The sequence below is a fragment of the Anser cygnoides genome, chromosome 3 (genome assembly GCF_040182565.1).
Source record: "Anser cygnoides isolate HZ-2024a breed goose chromosome 3, Taihu_goose_T2T_genome, whole genome shotgun sequence".
NCBI lineage: Eukaryota > Metazoa > Chordata > Aves > Anseriformes > Anatidae > Anser > Anser cygnoides.
The window spans coordinates 46,626,326-46,645,041 of record NC_089875.1 but is presented as its reverse complement, the minus strand read 5'-3'; the positions used below and the strand labels follow the sequence as shown (position 1 = coordinate 46,645,041).

General features: G+C 37.0%; 1 protein-coding gene across 28 annotated transcripts in view; it reads left to right on the top strand.

The window, feature by feature from the left end:
- Nucleotides 1-18,716, top strand: part of AFDN (afadin, adherens junction formation factor) — a 130,257-nt gene that overhangs the window by 70,802 nt on the left and 40,739 nt on the right. For 19 of the 28 annotated variants that reach the window (XR_010830301.1, XM_066994094.1, XM_066994112.1 and 16 more), the window contains 8 exons: nt 2,499-2,519; nt 3,260-3,405; nt 6,051-6,145; nt 8,805-9,070; nt 9,567-9,710; nt 12,720-12,918; nt 14,770-14,873; nt 16,905-16,991. Coding sequence is in view for 27 of the 28 variants with exons in the window: in XM_066994094.1 (XP_066850195.1) it covers nt 2,499-2,519; nt 3,260-3,405; nt 6,051-6,145; nt 8,805-9,070; nt 9,567-9,710; nt 12,720-12,918; nt 14,770-14,873; nt 16,905-16,991 (1,062 nt within the window). In the remaining variant the exon portion in view is untranslated. The remainder of the gene's footprint in view (nt 1-2,498; nt 2,520-3,259; nt 3,406-6,050; nt 6,146-8,804; nt 9,071-9,566; nt 9,711-12,719; nt 12,919-14,769; nt 14,874-16,904; nt 16,992-18,716) is intronic. The other 9 variants (XM_066994117.1, XM_066994104.1, XM_066994110.1 and 6 more) reach the window with 1 other exon arrangement.

Below are 18,716 nucleotides of genomic sequence, written 5' to 3'. Positions count from 1 at the left end.
ATTGAACATAAGCAATTTAGTTGGGAGAATGGAAGGGAAACAATGAAGGCTCCAGATATAACATGGAAGTTACAGAGCTGAATCAAAGAAAGTTACTCAGTTTATGTAACTGGTGTAAACTAGTAGCAATGACCCAAAAAAGTTTTGGGGTGAGAGGGACTGGGACAGTGGGAAAGCAAAGATAAAGCTGTACATTCTCTTTGTATTGAATTAAAATGGATAACCCTATAGCTGCTAAAAGATACTAGAGAGACAAGCTCAAGCATCAGTTTTCAAAAAAAAAAAAATTCAGAGCTCAAAAACAGAATAACTGTGAAAACGTTAATTTACAGCACTGAGAAAGACTTCCTAAATCAAGTCCAGCCTTGCAGTTGTTGCAAGCAAATGTATTTTATATAGTCCTGCTGATAGTATCATGAAACTGTTAAAGTTAAGTGTCTGTCTGGTCTTAGGACATTGTGAAAGGCCACTTCTCCAGCCTTGCATCTCTGTGGTTGCAATCTGGTCTCCAATCTGAAGTTTAGGGAAAACATCAACAGGGAAGTGGTAGTTGAATTTATGATTAATGAAAGACATTATCCAGTGGCAAGAAATAGACTGTAGGGACCTCTAGTTTGAAAACTGAAGAAAAATTGGGATGAGCTTCTTCCAAATCCCAAGCTGAAAAAGCTGGAGGAACAGGGGGAAAACAGGAAATCACAAATGTGATGGAAGAGTAGAACATCAGTGAAGATGCAGGCTAATGGGCTAGAGACAACAAAATAAAATCTTAAGTAGGTTGCATTGATTCAGATGCTTGAGCTTGGTAGTCTAAGCTTTTTTCCAATTTTCCAACTTAGATGATTTTATTCTATGATTTTAAAGCTTAACCAGGGAGAAGTCATTAATTTGGACCTGTCGTGGTGGGATATAAACGATACTAGCTAAGCTCTGTCAAATTATTTCATCTAGGTTGTAGAATAAGTGTTTGTGTTGATAGCTGTCACAGTTGAATTACTGTGTAATAACTTTGTGTCACAGATAGCTTTTTTTGTATGTCTTGGCTGTAAAGCATACATGCACTGAAAGGGATCTGAGGGTGTGAAAGATGGAGAAGACAGACATGGGGCAAGGAGAGAGTGATTCCCAAAGCAGAGCAAAAGTAAAAGGAAGATGCACAAAACCTTCTACTCTACTGGAAATAAGAAAAATTAGGATCAAAACTTCTGTCCTAGACCATAAGGAGACTTGCTAACTTTCTGAAGTTACTCAGGAAGTTTTTTGCTAACAAACTTAATTTTGTGGCTTTCTGTAGTCTTTGCATTAGCGGATGTATTATAGAAGAATTCATATGGGATAGGGATAAAATTGGAGAGAGCTCTGAAAAGGCTCAGTATTTTCAATAGAAATATTGGAGTAGAAAGTTCATATAAGCAAGTCAATTTTGTGTATTCTGATTTTTTTCAAATCATTCTATAGTATTTCTGATCCTCTGCAAATTTTAACAGCTCAGAAAGAGCAACATTCAGAGCAGCTCCTCTCAACCTGTACCAGCCCATCTTCAGTCAGAGTCCCTTGCTTGCTTGGTTGGAAAGGGAGAAGAAACAGAAAAGTAGCAGCTTTTTTCAGCTTTTTTGCCTTTTTTTTTTTTGAACTCCAACTAAACTTATAGTGACAGAAAATGATATCTCAGATTTTTTTCATCTAAGCGTACTGTGATGCAGGAGTGAGGAGAGTGATATTAGAAGTACAAAAGAATGAAGAGCTTAGTTTTAAATAATCAGACAGGCGTACCCGGTGGGAGTATGTGTTTTTTTGTTTCTTTCTTTCTTTGTTTTGTTCACTCAAGTGAATGTAGCTTATATATACAAGTATTTAAGCTCTTAGTGTGATATTTCATTTGACTCTGTTTTGTTGTTTAAAACAGTCTTTTTGTTCTTTAATTGAAAAGCCATGTATTAAATCTGTGTATAGGTGTTTTATGTTAAATGTGGTTTGTGCTTTTGTTTTTTGTGTGTTTTTTTGGTTTTTGGTTTGCATTTTCTTGTTTTTGTTTTTCGTTTTGTTTTTGTTTTGTTTTTCTAGTGGGGGGGTTCTGTCCCCCTTTGTGTGTGTACATTGTCTTCATTGCAGCAGTGTGGGCAACTAGCTCCCTGTCTGTGTTACTCATAGGGCTAGTTACCCTGCTGCCTGTGCAATGTGCTGCGAGGTCTCTGTGGTGCACTGAGTGTAGAATAACCAGCTGCTCCGGGATGTCAGCTAGCACAGGGCATTCCCTAAAGTAATCACGATGTGTGGGCACTTCAGTTCTTAGCTGTTGTGCTACCAGTCCTATTGAAAGAATTCCTTTTTTTTAAAAGGAGCTCAGTTGCATCACAGCTACTGATTAATGCATTTGTGTATAACTGTGAACATAAGTGTTGTACCTTCATATTTAGTGTTTGATTTCTAAAGCTATCATGATTGTTCACAAGTTTTTCTTCTATTCTGTTTGATTTCCTTCGTCCGTTTTTCTCCAGGAGGTAGACCAGGTTGATCAGGTAGGAAATATTGCTGGGAACTGATCCTAGCTATGTTGGCTTAGCTCAGTTTCTCATGCTGCTTCCATATCAAAATACAATACTCAAACAGCTGGACTTCAACAGTTCATAACACTCATTCAGCAACTGGAACATGCAGTACTAAAATCCTTTTTTGACTTTGCAACTTTTATGGCATTCCATAATTTCTGCTTAACGCACTTCAATGTGGATATGAAATGACCAAAGTTCTTTTTCTTCCCTTTATTTTCCTTTTTGTTGTTTGTGGTTCCTATTCTTTGGATTTCATCTGAGGTTGCCTGGCCTGGCATTTGTGGTCGGGAGATGGTGAGATAGATCAGTACTTGATACTGTACCACCTGGTATCAAAGCCAGTGAGTGCAGTATCAGGGTGGCAGGGGGCAACAGGGAATATGCGCTTAAAAGCGTACAGATTACCAGATACTGCATTCAGTTAAGCTCTCAGCACTGTATAACTAGGTACTTAATGCCGTGGCTTTATTGATACTGCTACTGGCAATTTAATAGAATTTTGTATGTTCAGAAAACATTAAAATTGAACTTAGCAGTTACAACAATTTGCAATGTTGTATATAAGCATTTTGCAAATATCTGGTATCTGGGGTATGTTTGGTGAAATGGGGAAACGTACTGGTCTATCTTTTGAAGTCTTTTTAAGCTGCAGTGTTTCATCAGAGGGCAATTTCTCTGTATTATTTCTTGCTTCTTTCTACTTACAGAAACAGAAGAATATTGCTGGGGCACTTGCCTTTTGGATGGCAAATGCATCTGAATTACTGAATTTCATAAAGCAAGACCGAGACCTTAGCCGAATTACTGTGGATGCGCAAGATGTTTTGGCACACTTGGTTCAAATGGCATTCAAGTAAGGCTAATGAACTTCTTTTTCACTTAACTTTCTATATGTTAATGTGACAGTTTATTTCTGTGTTTTTTAGAATATCTTCTCTTTTTCGCAAATTTTAGTTACAGCAATAATGTCTCTTATGTCTTGTTAAATGTCTGAGAGGAGGGCTTATAAGACAGACCAGACTACATTTTACAGTTTTCTATTTTACAAATAGAGATGACTGGGCTATGCCAGGAGTTTCATCTGCATCACTTCCATGTGTTTCTTCATTAAAGGAATAAGTCTGTCTGGATTTCCCATTTTGGTATAGGAAGTTTGGTAGGCTTTGAACCATAGCTAGTTGAATAAGATGTTGAGTGGCCAGTCACTGTTTTTATACTAAGCTTCTGTAGTTTGAAGTTTGAGGTTTTTTTCTGTAGCTTGATACTTGAATTGTTTTGGTTAACATTTGTTAACACATAGTTTTAATCTCAGGGCATTTAGAGAACTGCTTAATATTTTGTAGTTATTCTTGTGTTAGTTAACGAAATGTTGTTCAAATTAGTTTGCTATCTCATAATTTAAGGTTTTTTTAGAGGTATGGGGAAAGATTAGGTTTTCTGATAGTGTTTAAGTCTAGTGTTTAAGTACATGGACCTAAATACTTATGGGCTTGCAATGTAATGAACCTTGTGCTCTTCGGGGCTTCTAATTAAATTAATAATCTACTCCTTTCATAAATAACAATTTGCACAATGTTTTTCTTAAAAACGTAGTGTAAAGACAAGTTTAGGCTTGGGGTAAAATCAACCCATGTTAGTCAGCTCAAGTAATTACAGTACTGATTAAAAGAAAAATTAAATGAGGTACCCAGTGGGAAGGGAAATCCTCAGAGGAAAGGTTGCTCAAATAAAGATATCCTCAAACAAAGATAACAGCACTGAGTGAGCACGGTGATAATCAGCAAGAAAGGCTTAATTTTTGTCCTTTTAGTTTTATTTTTTGAGCCAGTATTGAACAAGTGTTTTTCAGCAAATTTGCCTTTGAAATTAATGTTTAGAGAAGGCTTAGTGTACCTTGGATGGCTTGTACACACCCTTCCCCCATTTGTAGGGTGTTTATTTTAGATACAAGCACAATAGATACTTTTTTAGATAAAAGCACAAATACAGGCTGGGCGGAGAACAGGTTGAGAGCAGCCCTGATGAGAAGGTCCAGGGGGTGGTGGTTAATGTGTGCACATAATCCAAGGTGCGTGTTTTCTTGAAAATACATGATTCTTCTTAAGTTAGTAGCTTGTGTAATTTCTATAGTTTATTATTATTATTAGAAACATCTAGATTAAGAACACGCTTCTCTACTCAGCACTTCAGACGTTTTGTCTAGTATTTACTCAAATGGGCTTAATGGCTTGGGATTGATTATTCAACGAATATCAGAGAAACGCTAAACTACTTTGCATGTACTAGCACAGTTTTTTTTAAAAAAAAGGAGAATTATGGGTAAATAAGATATAGTACGTAGCTATTTTGACAGTCTTTCCATTTTTATATCATCTCTAAGTGACTAATAACTGTTAATGAACCTATGCCTCTTCACCACAGATCACTTTTAATTGATGTCTTGCTACTTCTGTTTTCAATGACTGTCTAGCTAACTGAATACTTCCATGGCTGGAAAGAAATGGCATTGTATTTTACTCTGTACATGAGCAGGCTGGATGAGAAATGGTATTTATGAATTTTGGCTGTGAGTGAATTCTCCCCTAAGTGCACTGTAACATGGAAGATTTCAAATGGATGTATTACACTTTAGGATAAAAGAGCGGTGAAATGTATTTTTAGAAGACAAATAAGGAAGCATAACAGAAGCATGAAAAGAAAGAAGTCTGCTGTGAAGATGTTATTTGATGGCAATAACTGGCGTATACCAGAGTTGGCTGAAATTGCCATCCCTTTTGTTCTCTAGATGAAAATGTTACCAGAAACAGAAAGGGGAATAGTACAAAGCCATGAACTATTTACTTTGTCTATGTAATTAAAATTTGATTCCCTTTTAGTTTCAGTTCTTAACAAAAAAAAATGCATAAATGATTTGCAATAAAGCAGTGTTAAAGAAAATGCTTAATTATTAGAAGTGGAAGAATACTAAAAATTTTCGTTTCACTGGTTTGAAAGAGAAATGCAAGAGTGAAAGATTTATTGTCACAGAAGACTGGGACCATTTCAGGATCTTGTGCATTGGCTCAGAACAGGAAAATTATGTTTAGTGATCTTCTTGGTAGATTTTAAAATGGAAAAAGTGCATTTATGTTCAGGGGAAAATTACTTTTTTAATCTTACAGACCTAAAGATTGGTCTGACAGCATTCTTTGTGTAGCATATGACCTTCTCTTATATTTGTGGTAGCAATATTGTGTTTTAGTGGCTGTTTGTTCCCTGATGATTTAATTCTTCTTCCAGTATTTCTAGGAAAGTCATAGGAGAACTGGTTTCTCTGTATCCTTTTAAAAAAATATTACTCTGATCACTATAGTCACAGACCTAAGACTGATTTCAGCAATTTTGTAATTTTCCAGATCTCTTATTTAGAAGCATTAATAATAAACATATAAAAAATGTAAATGTTTAAATGTTCTTTTTTTCCCTTCTTCCCTCCCTACCCCCATTTGTCCCTTCCAGGTACCTCGTTCATTGTCTGCAGTCAGAGCTTAATAACTATATGCCAGCGTTCCTTGATGATCCAGAGGAAAATAATCCTCAGAGGCCTAAAATAGGTTAGACTGCTTGAACTTTTCTTGTGTATTCTAAACCATGCAATTAATAACGAATAAATAGAATTCTTCTTAACAATGATATGACAAATACAAGTTGCCCTAACCTGTAAGAGAGTTATCATTCATAACAAACTGATTCAAACAAGAAAGGACAGTAATGGCATATGAATGATCTGTATTGGCTTTTAAAATCACGGGGGGGAACTTCTGGATGTCATCTAATCTATCCTAATGCTCAAGGCAGGTTCAGCTGGATCAGGTTGTTCAGAGTATTGCCCAACCGAGTTTTTCAATCTCCATTCAAGGATGGAGATTCCATAACATCTGAGTAACCTGTTCCAACATTTGACCATCCTCATAGTGGAAATATTTTTAATATATCTAGTTGGAATCTCCAGTGCTCCAATTTTTGTTTGTTGCCTGTTGCTCTGTTATCACTGTGCACCTTTCACATGTGTCTGGTTCTGAACCCTGCTTTTAGACAGGCGAAGACAGCAGGAAGCTCTGTCCTTAGCCTGTTCTTTCCTCAAAATGAACCAAATCCACTTCTCCTTTCCTCTTTTATGTCCAGCCCCCTAATCATCTTGGTGGCTCACTTCTGAGTTTGCTCCATTAAATCAGTATCTTCCTTGTGCTGGGGAGTCTAAAACTGGATGCTTTGCTCCATGTGCAGTCTCACAAATCCTGAATGGATAGGAAGGATCACTTCCCTCCCTTCTGCTGGCTGCACTGCTGCTAATTTAACAGCTTAGTATGCAACTGGCCACCTTCCAGGCCAGGATATTCAATTTGATGTTTACCAGGTTCTCTTCATCATTTTCTGGAAGACTGCTTTCCATACAGATGGCACCCAGCTATGCTGTTGCAGTTATACCTTCCCAGAAGCCTTTGAACTTAATGAAGTTCCTGTCAGCTCATTACTCCAGCCTCTTGAGGTCCTTCTGAATAATAACCCTACCCTTCAGTACGTCAGTATTTCCCCCCAGCTTGGTATCTTATGTGAACTTGCTGAGAACGCACTCCATCCAGTCACCCAGGTCAATAATTAAGTCATTAAACAGTATCAATCCCAGCCTCAATCTATGAAGGAATCCACTTAATAGCTGGCTACTAATAACTATTAATGCTGGACTATATAACCACGAATCCACCAAGTCCAGTGATCCAGACACTTCTCTACCTGAGTTATCATCTGCTTATCCAGTCTTATTTCAATGATTTCAGTATTAGGATGCTGTAGAAAAATCTGACAAAAGCCTTGCTAAAGGGCAAGGCAAGGAACAACATCCACTGCTGTCCCCTTGTCTACTAAGGCAGTCATCTTACCACTGAAGGCAGTCAGGTTGGTCATGCATAATTTGCCCTTGGTAAATCCATGCTAGCTCTTCCAAAACACCTCATACGTATGCTTTGGAAGTGGCTTGTAGTAGGATTTACCCCATAACCTTCCCAGGGACTAAAGTTAAGCTGGCTGGCCTTGCAGATCCTTGGTCCTTATTTTTGCCCTTTGTGAAAATGGATGCAATGCCTCTTTCCAGTCATCAGGATCCTCCTCCATTATCATAGTACTTTAATAATGATAGCTCTGCAGTGATGTCAGCCAGTTCCCTCACCAGTTTGAGATGCATCCTGTCTGACCCTGTAGACTAACTACCACGTCCAGTCAGATGAAGTAGACCCTTATTTGATCTTCCTCTACTGCTATGCCCACAGCCTCTGCTACTATGCACAAAGGACCTTACTAGTGAAAACTAAACAAATTAAAAAAAGAATGAAATGAAGTACTTCAGCTGCTTTTTTTTTTTTATGTCTTTGTTACTAGGTACTTAGCTCCACTGAGCAATGGGCCCACATTTTCCTTAGCTTTCAATAAGCTGCTGGTGAATTTAATAGAAGCCATTCTTGTTGCACTTTGCATCCTTTGCTGCTAGTTTCAATTTTCACAGGTATTTGGCTTTCTAAATGCCATGCTTGCATTGTCTCTGTTTTCCTATCAGGTAACCCATCCCCACTTCCACCTTTGTATTTCTTTGTTGTGTTTGAGCTCCGTTGGGAGTTCCTTGTTTTCTGCCATGCTTGCTAGATTTTCTGCCCATTAGAACTGACGGTTCTTGTGCTTTGGTTCTAAATGATCAGCCAGCTATCTTGGGGCCCCTTTGCCCTCCAGGGCAGTCTCCCATGCCTGAACATGCCAATCTGAATAGATGAATCAAAGTATTCCCTCCTGAAGTCTGGAACTGTAATTCTATTATTTGTCTTTTTTTTCTGTCAGGATTTTGAACCCCTACATCTTACAGGCACTGCAGCCAAAGCTGCCTTCAACTTTCATTTCTCCAACCTCTTCCTAGTTTGAGCCGTAGGTCCATCAGCGTATGTCCTTGTAGCTAGCCTGTCAGTCACTTGCCTTTACTTACTTTCACTTCAGGAGTTAAATATTTATTTCAGCTGTCAGTTTAATGTTGCTTAATCTTGAAAGCCATTAAAGAGATATGAAGCAATACATTTATTTCTGAAGGTGTGTGTAACTTAAACTCATGTAGGTCCTACTTAGTATTCATTAACTTGGGTTGAGTGTCCATATGTCTAAGTATGTATGGCCTAAACCAGTTGTATGTATATCGTGGTATGTGAATCGACTTGCTTTGTTTTATCTCTGTAGATGATGTGCTGCATACGTTGACTGGAGCTATGTCCCTGTTGCGACGATGTAGAGTGAATGCTGCGCTGACTATACAGCTTTTCTCCCAGTTGTTTCATTTTATCAACATGTGGCTTTTTAACAGACTAGTTACAGCCCCAGATTCGGGGCTGTGTTCACATTATTGGGGAGCTATTGTTCGTCAGCAGTTGGGCCATATTGAAGCCTGGGCAGAAAAACAAGGTTTAGAACTGGCTGCTGATTGCCACCTAAGCAGAATAGTGCAGGTGAGTGTATTTCTGATTAACACTTGTCACACAATTCTGTATTTGAAAAGAATGTTTCTCCATTGTATGTTCTTAGAGAACAGCATGTAGGTGAGCATAGTTTGTATGACTTTATTCTGGACTGTTGGGGTAGCATGTAAAGATACAAAATGTATGTTCAACCTCATTAATATTAAAACTATGAGTAAAATTGATACTTAGTGACTTTAGCCAACATGCTGTTCTATTTCTGTTTATAACACTAAGTTAAATAAACACTGAAAAAGACAAGAGTACCTGGAAAAATCAATATGCCTCTTTTGCGATAGGTTTAGTGTTCATTTGTCTTACAGGTGCAGGAGATGTGTTTAGTGGTTGTTTGGGGGATATTTAAGTTGCTTTTGTAGCAAATCTGGCTTCTTGCTTTGTTTTTTCTCTCTTTACTAAAGAAAACTGAAGCAAGACTTAAGGTTTCATTCTGATTTGGATTTGTCTACTATGACTTTCTTCCCCTCAGGCAACCACGTTGCTTACGATGGACAAGTACTCACATGCAGATGTTCCAAATATTAACAGTACTTGCTTTAAGCTGAATTCTCTGCAGCTACAAGCTTTGTTGCAGAATTATCACTGTGCTCCAGATGAACCACTTATCCCAACAGTAAGTCTCTTCTATCACTTGCTGCACTATTTAACATACCTGAGGAACATAGACTAGGTGAAAACACCATGGCTGAAAATAGCTATCTTGTTGTTGTTGATTGATTTGGAATTGTTAGAAAAAGAGTCGGAGCAGGCAGTCTGCTCCCCATATGGTAAGCAGCATTGGTGCTACTGGCATGCTTCTGGCCACCAACTTCGTGTGTACTTCACTGCAATTCAAGCAGGATATTACCAAATCTTTCAGGCACCAAATCGGAAGGTAAGGTAACACCTGTACATCTTGAGCAAACTCAGGGAGGTGTAGCTGCACTTTATGGAATTTGTGGATGAAATCCAGTAAGGTGGTAGAAAAGAGGCACAAAGAGCACTCGACTTCAAAAAGCAAGCTCTGTGTATAACCACAAGGAACAAAGACTGAAATTTTGCCTGTAGAGATCAAATGAAAGAAGCTGGAACACTTTTTTCCTTTTTTTAACATGTGGAACATGAAAATCTGTGAATCTTGAATCCTTTCATACAAGCAGTGGACAACACCTTTGGATACATTGATATATGAAACAACTCTTATGTGTAGATGTGTTTGTATGTGCGTATATGTATATACGCACACACATACATATGTTGCTTTCTGAATTGGTTATTATCTTGCTATTTAAGATGAGTGACTATTCCAACTCTTATCCATGGGAAGAATCTTCCTGGCAAAAGCCAAAAGAGGTTTTTTGTTCCTTGCAGAAGTGTAATCATATGTGAATGAGAATTCTTAGGTAAAACATGATTACAGGACAGTTGACTGAAATCAAAAGTCTAAAAAGGTGACGATAATCCAATTTTTATGCAACTGAATCCATTGTGTACAAGGAGTATTTTTTAATAACTGGATATATCACTTTATTAAATCAAAAGTACTAATACAGTGGTTCTAAAGGTCTTCACTTGACTTGTGGCTTGGGTACAGTTGATTTTTATATATTGATTACCAAACCCGAAAGTCTTTTGGTGAAGAGCATAGCTTATATTTCCTGTTTACACATAGGTAGAATTCCACTTTTTTAATTATTGTTCTCTAGGGACCTCAAAGAACCACAGTACTAACTGTGGTAGAGGAGGATTATAGTGTCAGAGGAGGATTATAGCATGGCTAGTTTTTCCTGTTGCAATGAAGTGCTATTTGGTACTTCATTGTTCCTTGCTATTAAAAAGACGTGTACATTCAAACCCTGACTTACTGCTGCCAAATCTGAAAAATTTCACGTCTTGGAATCTGCTCAAGGGAATGTAAGTGTATTTATGCTTACATATTTTAGTTTGATGTAATCCTTTTAGAAATTAGCACCTTTTACAGTAAAAAGCTTTTCTCAGAGAGCACTTCCTAAAGACAGTCTGGATTTTTCTGACTTCCCCCCTTGATATTTGCTGAAATTGAACGTTCGGATGGGAACACATGTATGTTTTTGTCATGACTCTATGCTGCTTTGTGCCCAAATAATAAAGTTGTTACACTAGGCTTACAGATTCGGAGTGGCGCAATAGCATAACAGGAATGAGATTAAGACCCGGTTGCCAAGCTGGTTTTGGGAGCCAAGTAGAAGCTGTAGAATGAAACTGGAAATCACACACAAATCTTGAGTAAAGCGAATACTTACAGTTAGGTAATCTGCATGGAATATCTGTAGCAGCTTCAGGTAAATGAATTGTAGTAATTACAACTCAATGCCAGGAAAACCATACATCTCAGGGGTAAGTTCTATTCCAAAAACAACGCTAGCGGTAAAGTTACATTTAGGTATTGATTCTGCCTGTTCAGTTAGATTCAGTGATGAGTCAAATGAGAGGTGATTCCTTGGTTCCTGAGGTAAATCGCATAACTTCGAAGACACCAAGTGCTTGAGACTGATGAGTTGCATCACTTTAATAGTTGCCTGTTTTATTTTTCCTGTACAATGCAAATGTAACGACTGAAAACTTTCATGTTAAAACTTGTCTTTACCTGCCTAAGGCATTTAAAGTAACAGAAAAACAAAGGAACTGTTGGGGTGAGGGGAGGGTGGGAGAGAGCAGCCTTTTCATTGTGTACTCTTGAGTAATTTGGGATGAATAGAAGCATACAGAAACTGCATGCTGGTTGGACCTTTTTGTGAAGTTGTTAGGAAATTGATTTTTGTTAACTTCTGTATTAATCTTATCAATCCATACAATCTAGTGATAGGTACCCTGTTGAAATCTTACAGTTCTCTCAGAAATGTAGTAGGAAGACTGCTGCACACTATGTGCCACCACCGTAGCTACAACGTGAAGACCATACCAGTTTCACAGAACTTTCTGCAATACTAAGCAGAACAGTTGAGTGCCAAATGTAAAATCTGCAGCTCCTTGCTGCACCTTGAGTGATTCTACTCAATGTCCCTGTGCTTCTACTGTTATTTTAAAACTAGTTATGTATCTTAACGGGGTTCTCTGTATTGCACTGAGCTCAGGGCGTGTAGATTTAAAGACTTTGTTCTATAAACCTTCCAAACTAGGCAACTGTATATGCCATTGGCCCTTTATGGGTATGTGTGTCCTGATGGAGCTGAAAATACTGGTATACATAAGTCATGTGTTTCTTTCCTATATATTTAGTCTTACAGAGTATACTCAACAAATTGTCAAAATTTTAAAGTTGCCTGTGATTCCAACTTGCCTCTTGAACATGCGCATTCTATATTAGATATTTTTAAATGCACTTGTCCTATCAAGTACAAACGTGACACAATTTTTGAAAACACTGAAATAAAAACAAATACTGTTGAATTTTATTTGCTAACTGTACTATCTATGGGATTTGACAAATAAAGCAGTGCAGCATCCTTTGTGTACAAAGTAGAGCCAAAGAAGTTTCATCTCTGATATTCAATTTCCCAGATTCTTTTCATGAAGTCTTGATGTTTTCTTATTTTATTTTTTCCTTAAAGGGGTCATTTTAAATTTTCATTATAATAACAGTGTCTTTCTACTTTCTGTCCAGGAGCTGATAGAAAATGTAGTAACTGTTGCAGAAAATACAGCTGATGAACTTGCTCGCAGCGATGGCAGAGAAGTCCAGTTGGAAGAGGACCCTGACTTGCAGCTGCCTTTTCTTTTACCAGAAGATGGCTATTCTTGTGATGTTGTCAGAAATGTTCCAAGTGGTTTACAAGAATTCTTGGATCCTCTGTGTCAGAGAGGTCAGTTGTTCTGTTTTACGATGAGTTTCTTTTTTGGTGTAGTGAGCACAGAATGCAAAATACATTTTATTTAATTGTAAATGACTTTCTCTTTATGTGTATTTTGATTTTTTTATAGTGTGTTGTCTAATTTTGCAACCCATAAAAGCTATGCAGTGTTCTTGAATTCTTATACTTTTTCCCCATCCCTTTCGTTTACTTTCAAGGTTCTGAGAAAGCACTGCTTAGTTACTAGTGTCTACTGACATTTGGCTTTGCCTTTGCTCCAAAAGACTTTTGTTTTGTTTGTTTTTATTTTGGTGCTAGAACTGCAAAAAAAATACATAAATGTAAATTTTGTAATACTTCAGTAATGTCAACAGTCTTTTAAAGCTAATGAGAATTAAATAGGCATTTTTTTACACGTAAACTGCTTTCATATAACGTTAAAAAACACTTAAGCTTAAAATAATTCGTTAATGTTCATCTCACTGTAAGAATATATGGCTTGGGAATTTGCAGTCTAAACAAATCTCAAATGAGGAGCAGAGAGCTAGTATGGTTGGGTAAAACAAACTTGAGAAAGCAAAGTAGTGGGTCTGACTATCACAGCAATTATAGTGGATGAACAAGTTATGATGCTTATCTTGTGCTACTCAATTTTATTACATTTTTTTGTTACATAATTTCTTAAGTTTTCTGTTTTAAAACGGTTGTTCAAAACCTTCCACAGAAATATTGTGACAGGCAGAACAGAAGAGGAAGCTGTATACGAAGCAGAACTGCTGTGTCCAACAGAGGTTTTGCAATTGTCAGTTCCTGCTTAGTTTATAGAAATGCCATATTCTTGCATTTAAAAACAAACAAACCAAAAAAAAAAAAACCCAACAAAACAAAAAAAAAACCACAATTGCTAGGAAACTGAGTGTTTGGAAAGTGAGTTACAGAGGATATAGTCTTGAGACTGAAGAGGACTAGCAGAATAAAGTAATGAGGAAGTATAATTCATTTGCTTTAAAAATCTCTGTATAGTTATTGCATACAAGGCCTTTTTTGATGCGTATATGCAAATTTTTACTTTTAAGGTATCTCTTAAATTATGCTAAGTGACTGGTTTGCAGTAAATCAATGTAAACTGAATTGCTGAAAGATGATCTTTGTGAAGAGGAGAAGCTCATCTTTTTGGATGATGTGATTTGTAATCAGACTAATGTGGATTTTCACCCTCCTTGATTTAGGAGAGAACAATGGATAACTTTCAAAAATAAAATAATTAAATCACCTGGCTGAAGCACCTCATTTAAATTTCCGTCTCTGACACAGACGTTGTCAATGGACAAAGCACCAGCCTCTCAGTTGCTGTAGTTATTTATTTTTTATTCTGGAAATTGCTCAGTAAACAAAACCCTGTTTTTAGTGGCAGAATTGCACTGAATATTAAAGGCTAAGCGAAGCTTCACTTCTGCCAAATTTAAGCTTAGACTGGCTAGCTAGACTCTGTGCAAAGCAGAAGCTTTCCATGCTGCTGTCTTTTTTTGAGTGATAGCTGCTCATGTTCTACAAGAGGGATTGATATTTCACAGCTCCTGTTGGTAGAAGCTGTATTTTACAGCCCAAGAACTTTTTATGAGCTCTTAATGTTTTCATATAAATGTTTCTCAGAAGCAGCAGCTGTAGAAGTATAAAATTTTGTAGGTTTCATAAAATTGTAGTGAAGCACCTAATTGCATATAAGATACAAGATTACACATACTTCGAAATATAAAAAAGATGAATACATCTGTTTGATTATTTCCTGGTGGCAGGCTATTTGATTTTAATTAATCTGTTGACAAAATACCAAGCCTATGTTAACATTACTTTCTCCTTCAGGTTTTTGTAGACTAATACCTCATCCACGATCACCAGGCACATGGACAATATACTTTGAAGGTGCAGACTATGAAAGTCACCTGTCACATGAGAATGCTGAGCTAGTAAGTATTAATTCAGGGAATAACGGTGAAAATTGAATAGCGATTTCTTGGTAAGCTATTGTGTTGCGTGTGGTAAGTTTTAATTCTTGTCAGGAGGAACAGGCTTAATTAAACATATAGTTCATGAGTGATTTGGTAAATTTAAGGAACTATTTGCAGATTTTTGTGAGTCAGGTGTGGTTTTTTTTTTTTTAGGTTGTTGCATGATAGAATTCTCACATAAGATTGTTTGTTGTGTTCCCCCACCACTTCGGTGTAAACAGCAAAGAAACTCCTTTTAAACACTGGCAAAAGTGTATATGGACATGTATCTGTAAATAACTGTTAATGTGAACGTAAACTGGAATTTACCTGTCTTCCTACGGCCCTCTAAGAGAAATGCTTACTCCTCGGTATTCAGAGGGACTTGAAAGCTTCATTTACTCTGTTCAGAACCCAGCATTTGTTAGATGACATTATGTAGTATCCTGAAGAATGTGTTTGGGCCTCAGTCCCAGAACAGAAGAGAGCATCTCCTAAATCTATAGATGATTCATCAGTCCTGAACTGATTTGCTCTTCCTCTTCCCTTTGTTGCTTTAAAGAAATGCATTTTTTTTAGAACTAGTGGAATCAAGTCATCTGAAATTATGTACTAGGTACTTGCTGTTCCTCAAACTAAGAAAAAGTAGAGTTCTGGCCAGTGTGCCTTAAAAAGCTACACAAAGAAATGCAAGATGCTACTATTTAATTCCTCTACAGAAATCAATACCTTTTAAGATGGTCCAGATAACAGAATTTAGGCATTCTTCTCTGGTGCGTGTATGTTAATTGAATGTGCCATGTTTGAGAGCACAGTAAGTCTATTTATGGTGGTGGCCTACACACCACCTCTTGGTGCAACATGTCCACATAATCTAAACATTGGGTAAACATCCCCGTTTATAGTTGTGAGGTAGTCAGGGGTATTGCCCAGGATAGGTCGTCCTTCTCAGATCTTCACTGAAGAATTTCTTCTATTGTTAGACAAAAAGTAAAATCAGGTATAGACTAATGATGATGTTATGTTCCCAGTGGCTAACTTTTTCCAGTGTGTATGGTTTTTTTTGACTTACTTTAATAAATTTTCTACTTAAATTAATGGAATAAATCCTGATTACAGTAGAAGCAGATTCTGTACTTCTGCAGACTTTGGCACAAGAGTGCTAGAATCTTACTAGTTTGAAATCTACTTGCTTTTGTAGTATTTGAACTTACTCAGTGTCAATATTTTTTAAATTAATTTCCTTTGCTTTATTTCTACTTTCTCATGGGTCTTGTGGAGCTTGCACTTGGCGGGTTTTAATATGAACACAAACTAGGTTGCACATGAATAAATTTATATGCTTCAGCTAAATAAGACTGGCAACTTTTTGAGAGCAGGGAACTGGCAATATTGCAAAGATGCAAATAAATTACTGAAAACGTTTGGGGGGGTTGAGTTTTATTTGCCTTATGGAGTTTTCAGAAGTGAAAATTCTCTGAACATTCTTTCAAGGCTTCAACTCTTTGCCTTTAAAACTAATTAGCCCTTTAATATCTTTTCAAAATTATCTTCTAGATAAAGTGTTACAAACTGAGCTCCATGTAGAGTACCGTCATCTTTTTAACAGTGGCCTACTGAGTCGGTACTTCGGCTTTCATTAAAAGAAAACATTTTATAATGTTTTATAGATGTTACATTTGTACACATTAACATTTCAAATTGTGAATCACTAATCATCTCTTTACTGAATTGGAGGAGAACAGTGGGTAGATTTCATAACTTTGTTAGTGTTCAGAACACAGATGCAATACTTGATAACGTGAATTCATATTAATCAAGCGTTAAGGGATTCCAACTTGAAAATGGAGTTTCAGGCATGGTATCTGAGATGAGATTTAGAGATGTGCTGCTGCTTTAACAGCTTAGTTTTTATTGTAGATTAGCTGTTTTGCACAATAATTTTCATAGCCTGGTAGTGCATGTGAACTCCTGTCATCTTTCATTTTCTTTCTTTGCCTTGTTTGATAGGCTCAGCCTTTGAGGAAAGAACCCGAAATTATAACTGTAACATTGAAAAAACAAAATGGAATGGGCCTCAGCATTGTAGCTGCCAAGGTATGGAAGTCACTTTGTGTAAGTGTTATGGAGGAAAAAAAAAAAAATGTTTTGTTTGTGTGGTTTTTTTTTCGGGGGGGGGGGTGTTGATCCACCTTTCGTGGAAAACGTTAACTTGTTTCCTTTGAGTTTGTCGTGCATGTCATATTGATCATACTCTTATACCAGCTGGGAAATGTTTATGTAAAATACACAGACATAATGCAAGAAAAAACATATGGATGTAGTAGTTATGACATTTAAGTCTAAAGCTCTACTGCAGGTTTATTTGGCATTTTTCTAAGCCAAAAATTGGCAATGTTATTAAATGGAATTAATAAACTAGTTTATTTAGCACTTTTGCTGAAAACAGCAGAAGTATCTGGCTAAGAAAAGCAGTAAATAGAATAAAGTATGTGCAGTAATTTTTGTACTAGATGAATGGATAAAAATATCTAAAATAAAGTTTGTCTCTACTTTGCTATGAAGGCAAGGCCTTATCTTTTGCACAGTATATAGCTGCATGCATGACATCAGTTTTGCTTCTTTATAGTAGAGAGCTACAGCATATTATGTAGTTTGGTGAGGCAGGGATAACAACTCTTGCCCTGACTTACTGGAATCTTGGGTGTATGGTACTCCTGTTGGTGGTAATAAATAGAATGCACATACATCTCCAGCCACCAGGTGGAGGACTCCACTAATTGACTGACTTTTCCTTATCAGGTTGGTTGCACAGGAGGCATAATCTTTCTATTTTAAATTTGCTATGAATTATGTAACTGTGGTATCCAAAAGTCCTTTTTGTTACTGTGTAGTGTACATAGAGGTACAGGTAGAGCAAGTTTTTCTTTACATGCCTTCACTAGTACATGAAACTTTTCAGAACAATCTATTCTTCCTTGCCACTTAGTACCTGGGCTGAAGACTTAGTTGTTTTACATTTTTTAAGTTATTTCATGTAGTTACTTACTTCTAAACAGCACTACATTTTTTCCTGCAACTTTGCTCATTTCATAGTCAGTTCTTGAAATGATAATCTTGTGTGATACTGGCTTTTAAAGGCTTATTTCTGACATTCTGTAAAGGAATACCAGATGTCAGGTATATTCTGCTAACAATCAGTTATTACTGAGAAAACTACTCGGGACCTGGCAAATATAACTCAATATTCTGCTCCTGTTTTTATCGAGCAGGTTAATAATTTGAGAAGCAAATAGTAGATCTTACGATATGCCAGGCTAAATATGTGTCAGACTTCAGACTGCCTTCTGACAGCATTTCTGTTGAATGTTTCAAAACATGTAGTGGATTTTTTTTTTCGTTTTAAACTGTGGTATCTAGCTTCTAATGTAGAGAAAAGCAGGTTATCGGTGTTGGGGGGGAATTCCCACTTTCACTGGAGCTGTCTGGCTTCTCCCATACATTGCTTTAACTGACACTCAGAACTTCCATTATCACTACATAACAATGCTATTGGTCAGTGTGTAAACTTGATTTGAAATTTAGTGGGTTTTTTTATTGTTGTTTTGATAAATTATTTAACATATTTCATGATACTTCTGTCATGATCAGTGATGGAAGCAGCACTCTTCATTTTATGTGCAGTTGCAGAAACATTCAGTGGGCCAGGCAGTGACTGCCGGTCATCTTGGTGCTGCATGCCTGCCACGTATTGGAATTCTGCTTTTAAAAAGGTCATGTCTTGAATCTTGATCGTAAATAAGCAAGAGACAGATCTTTACT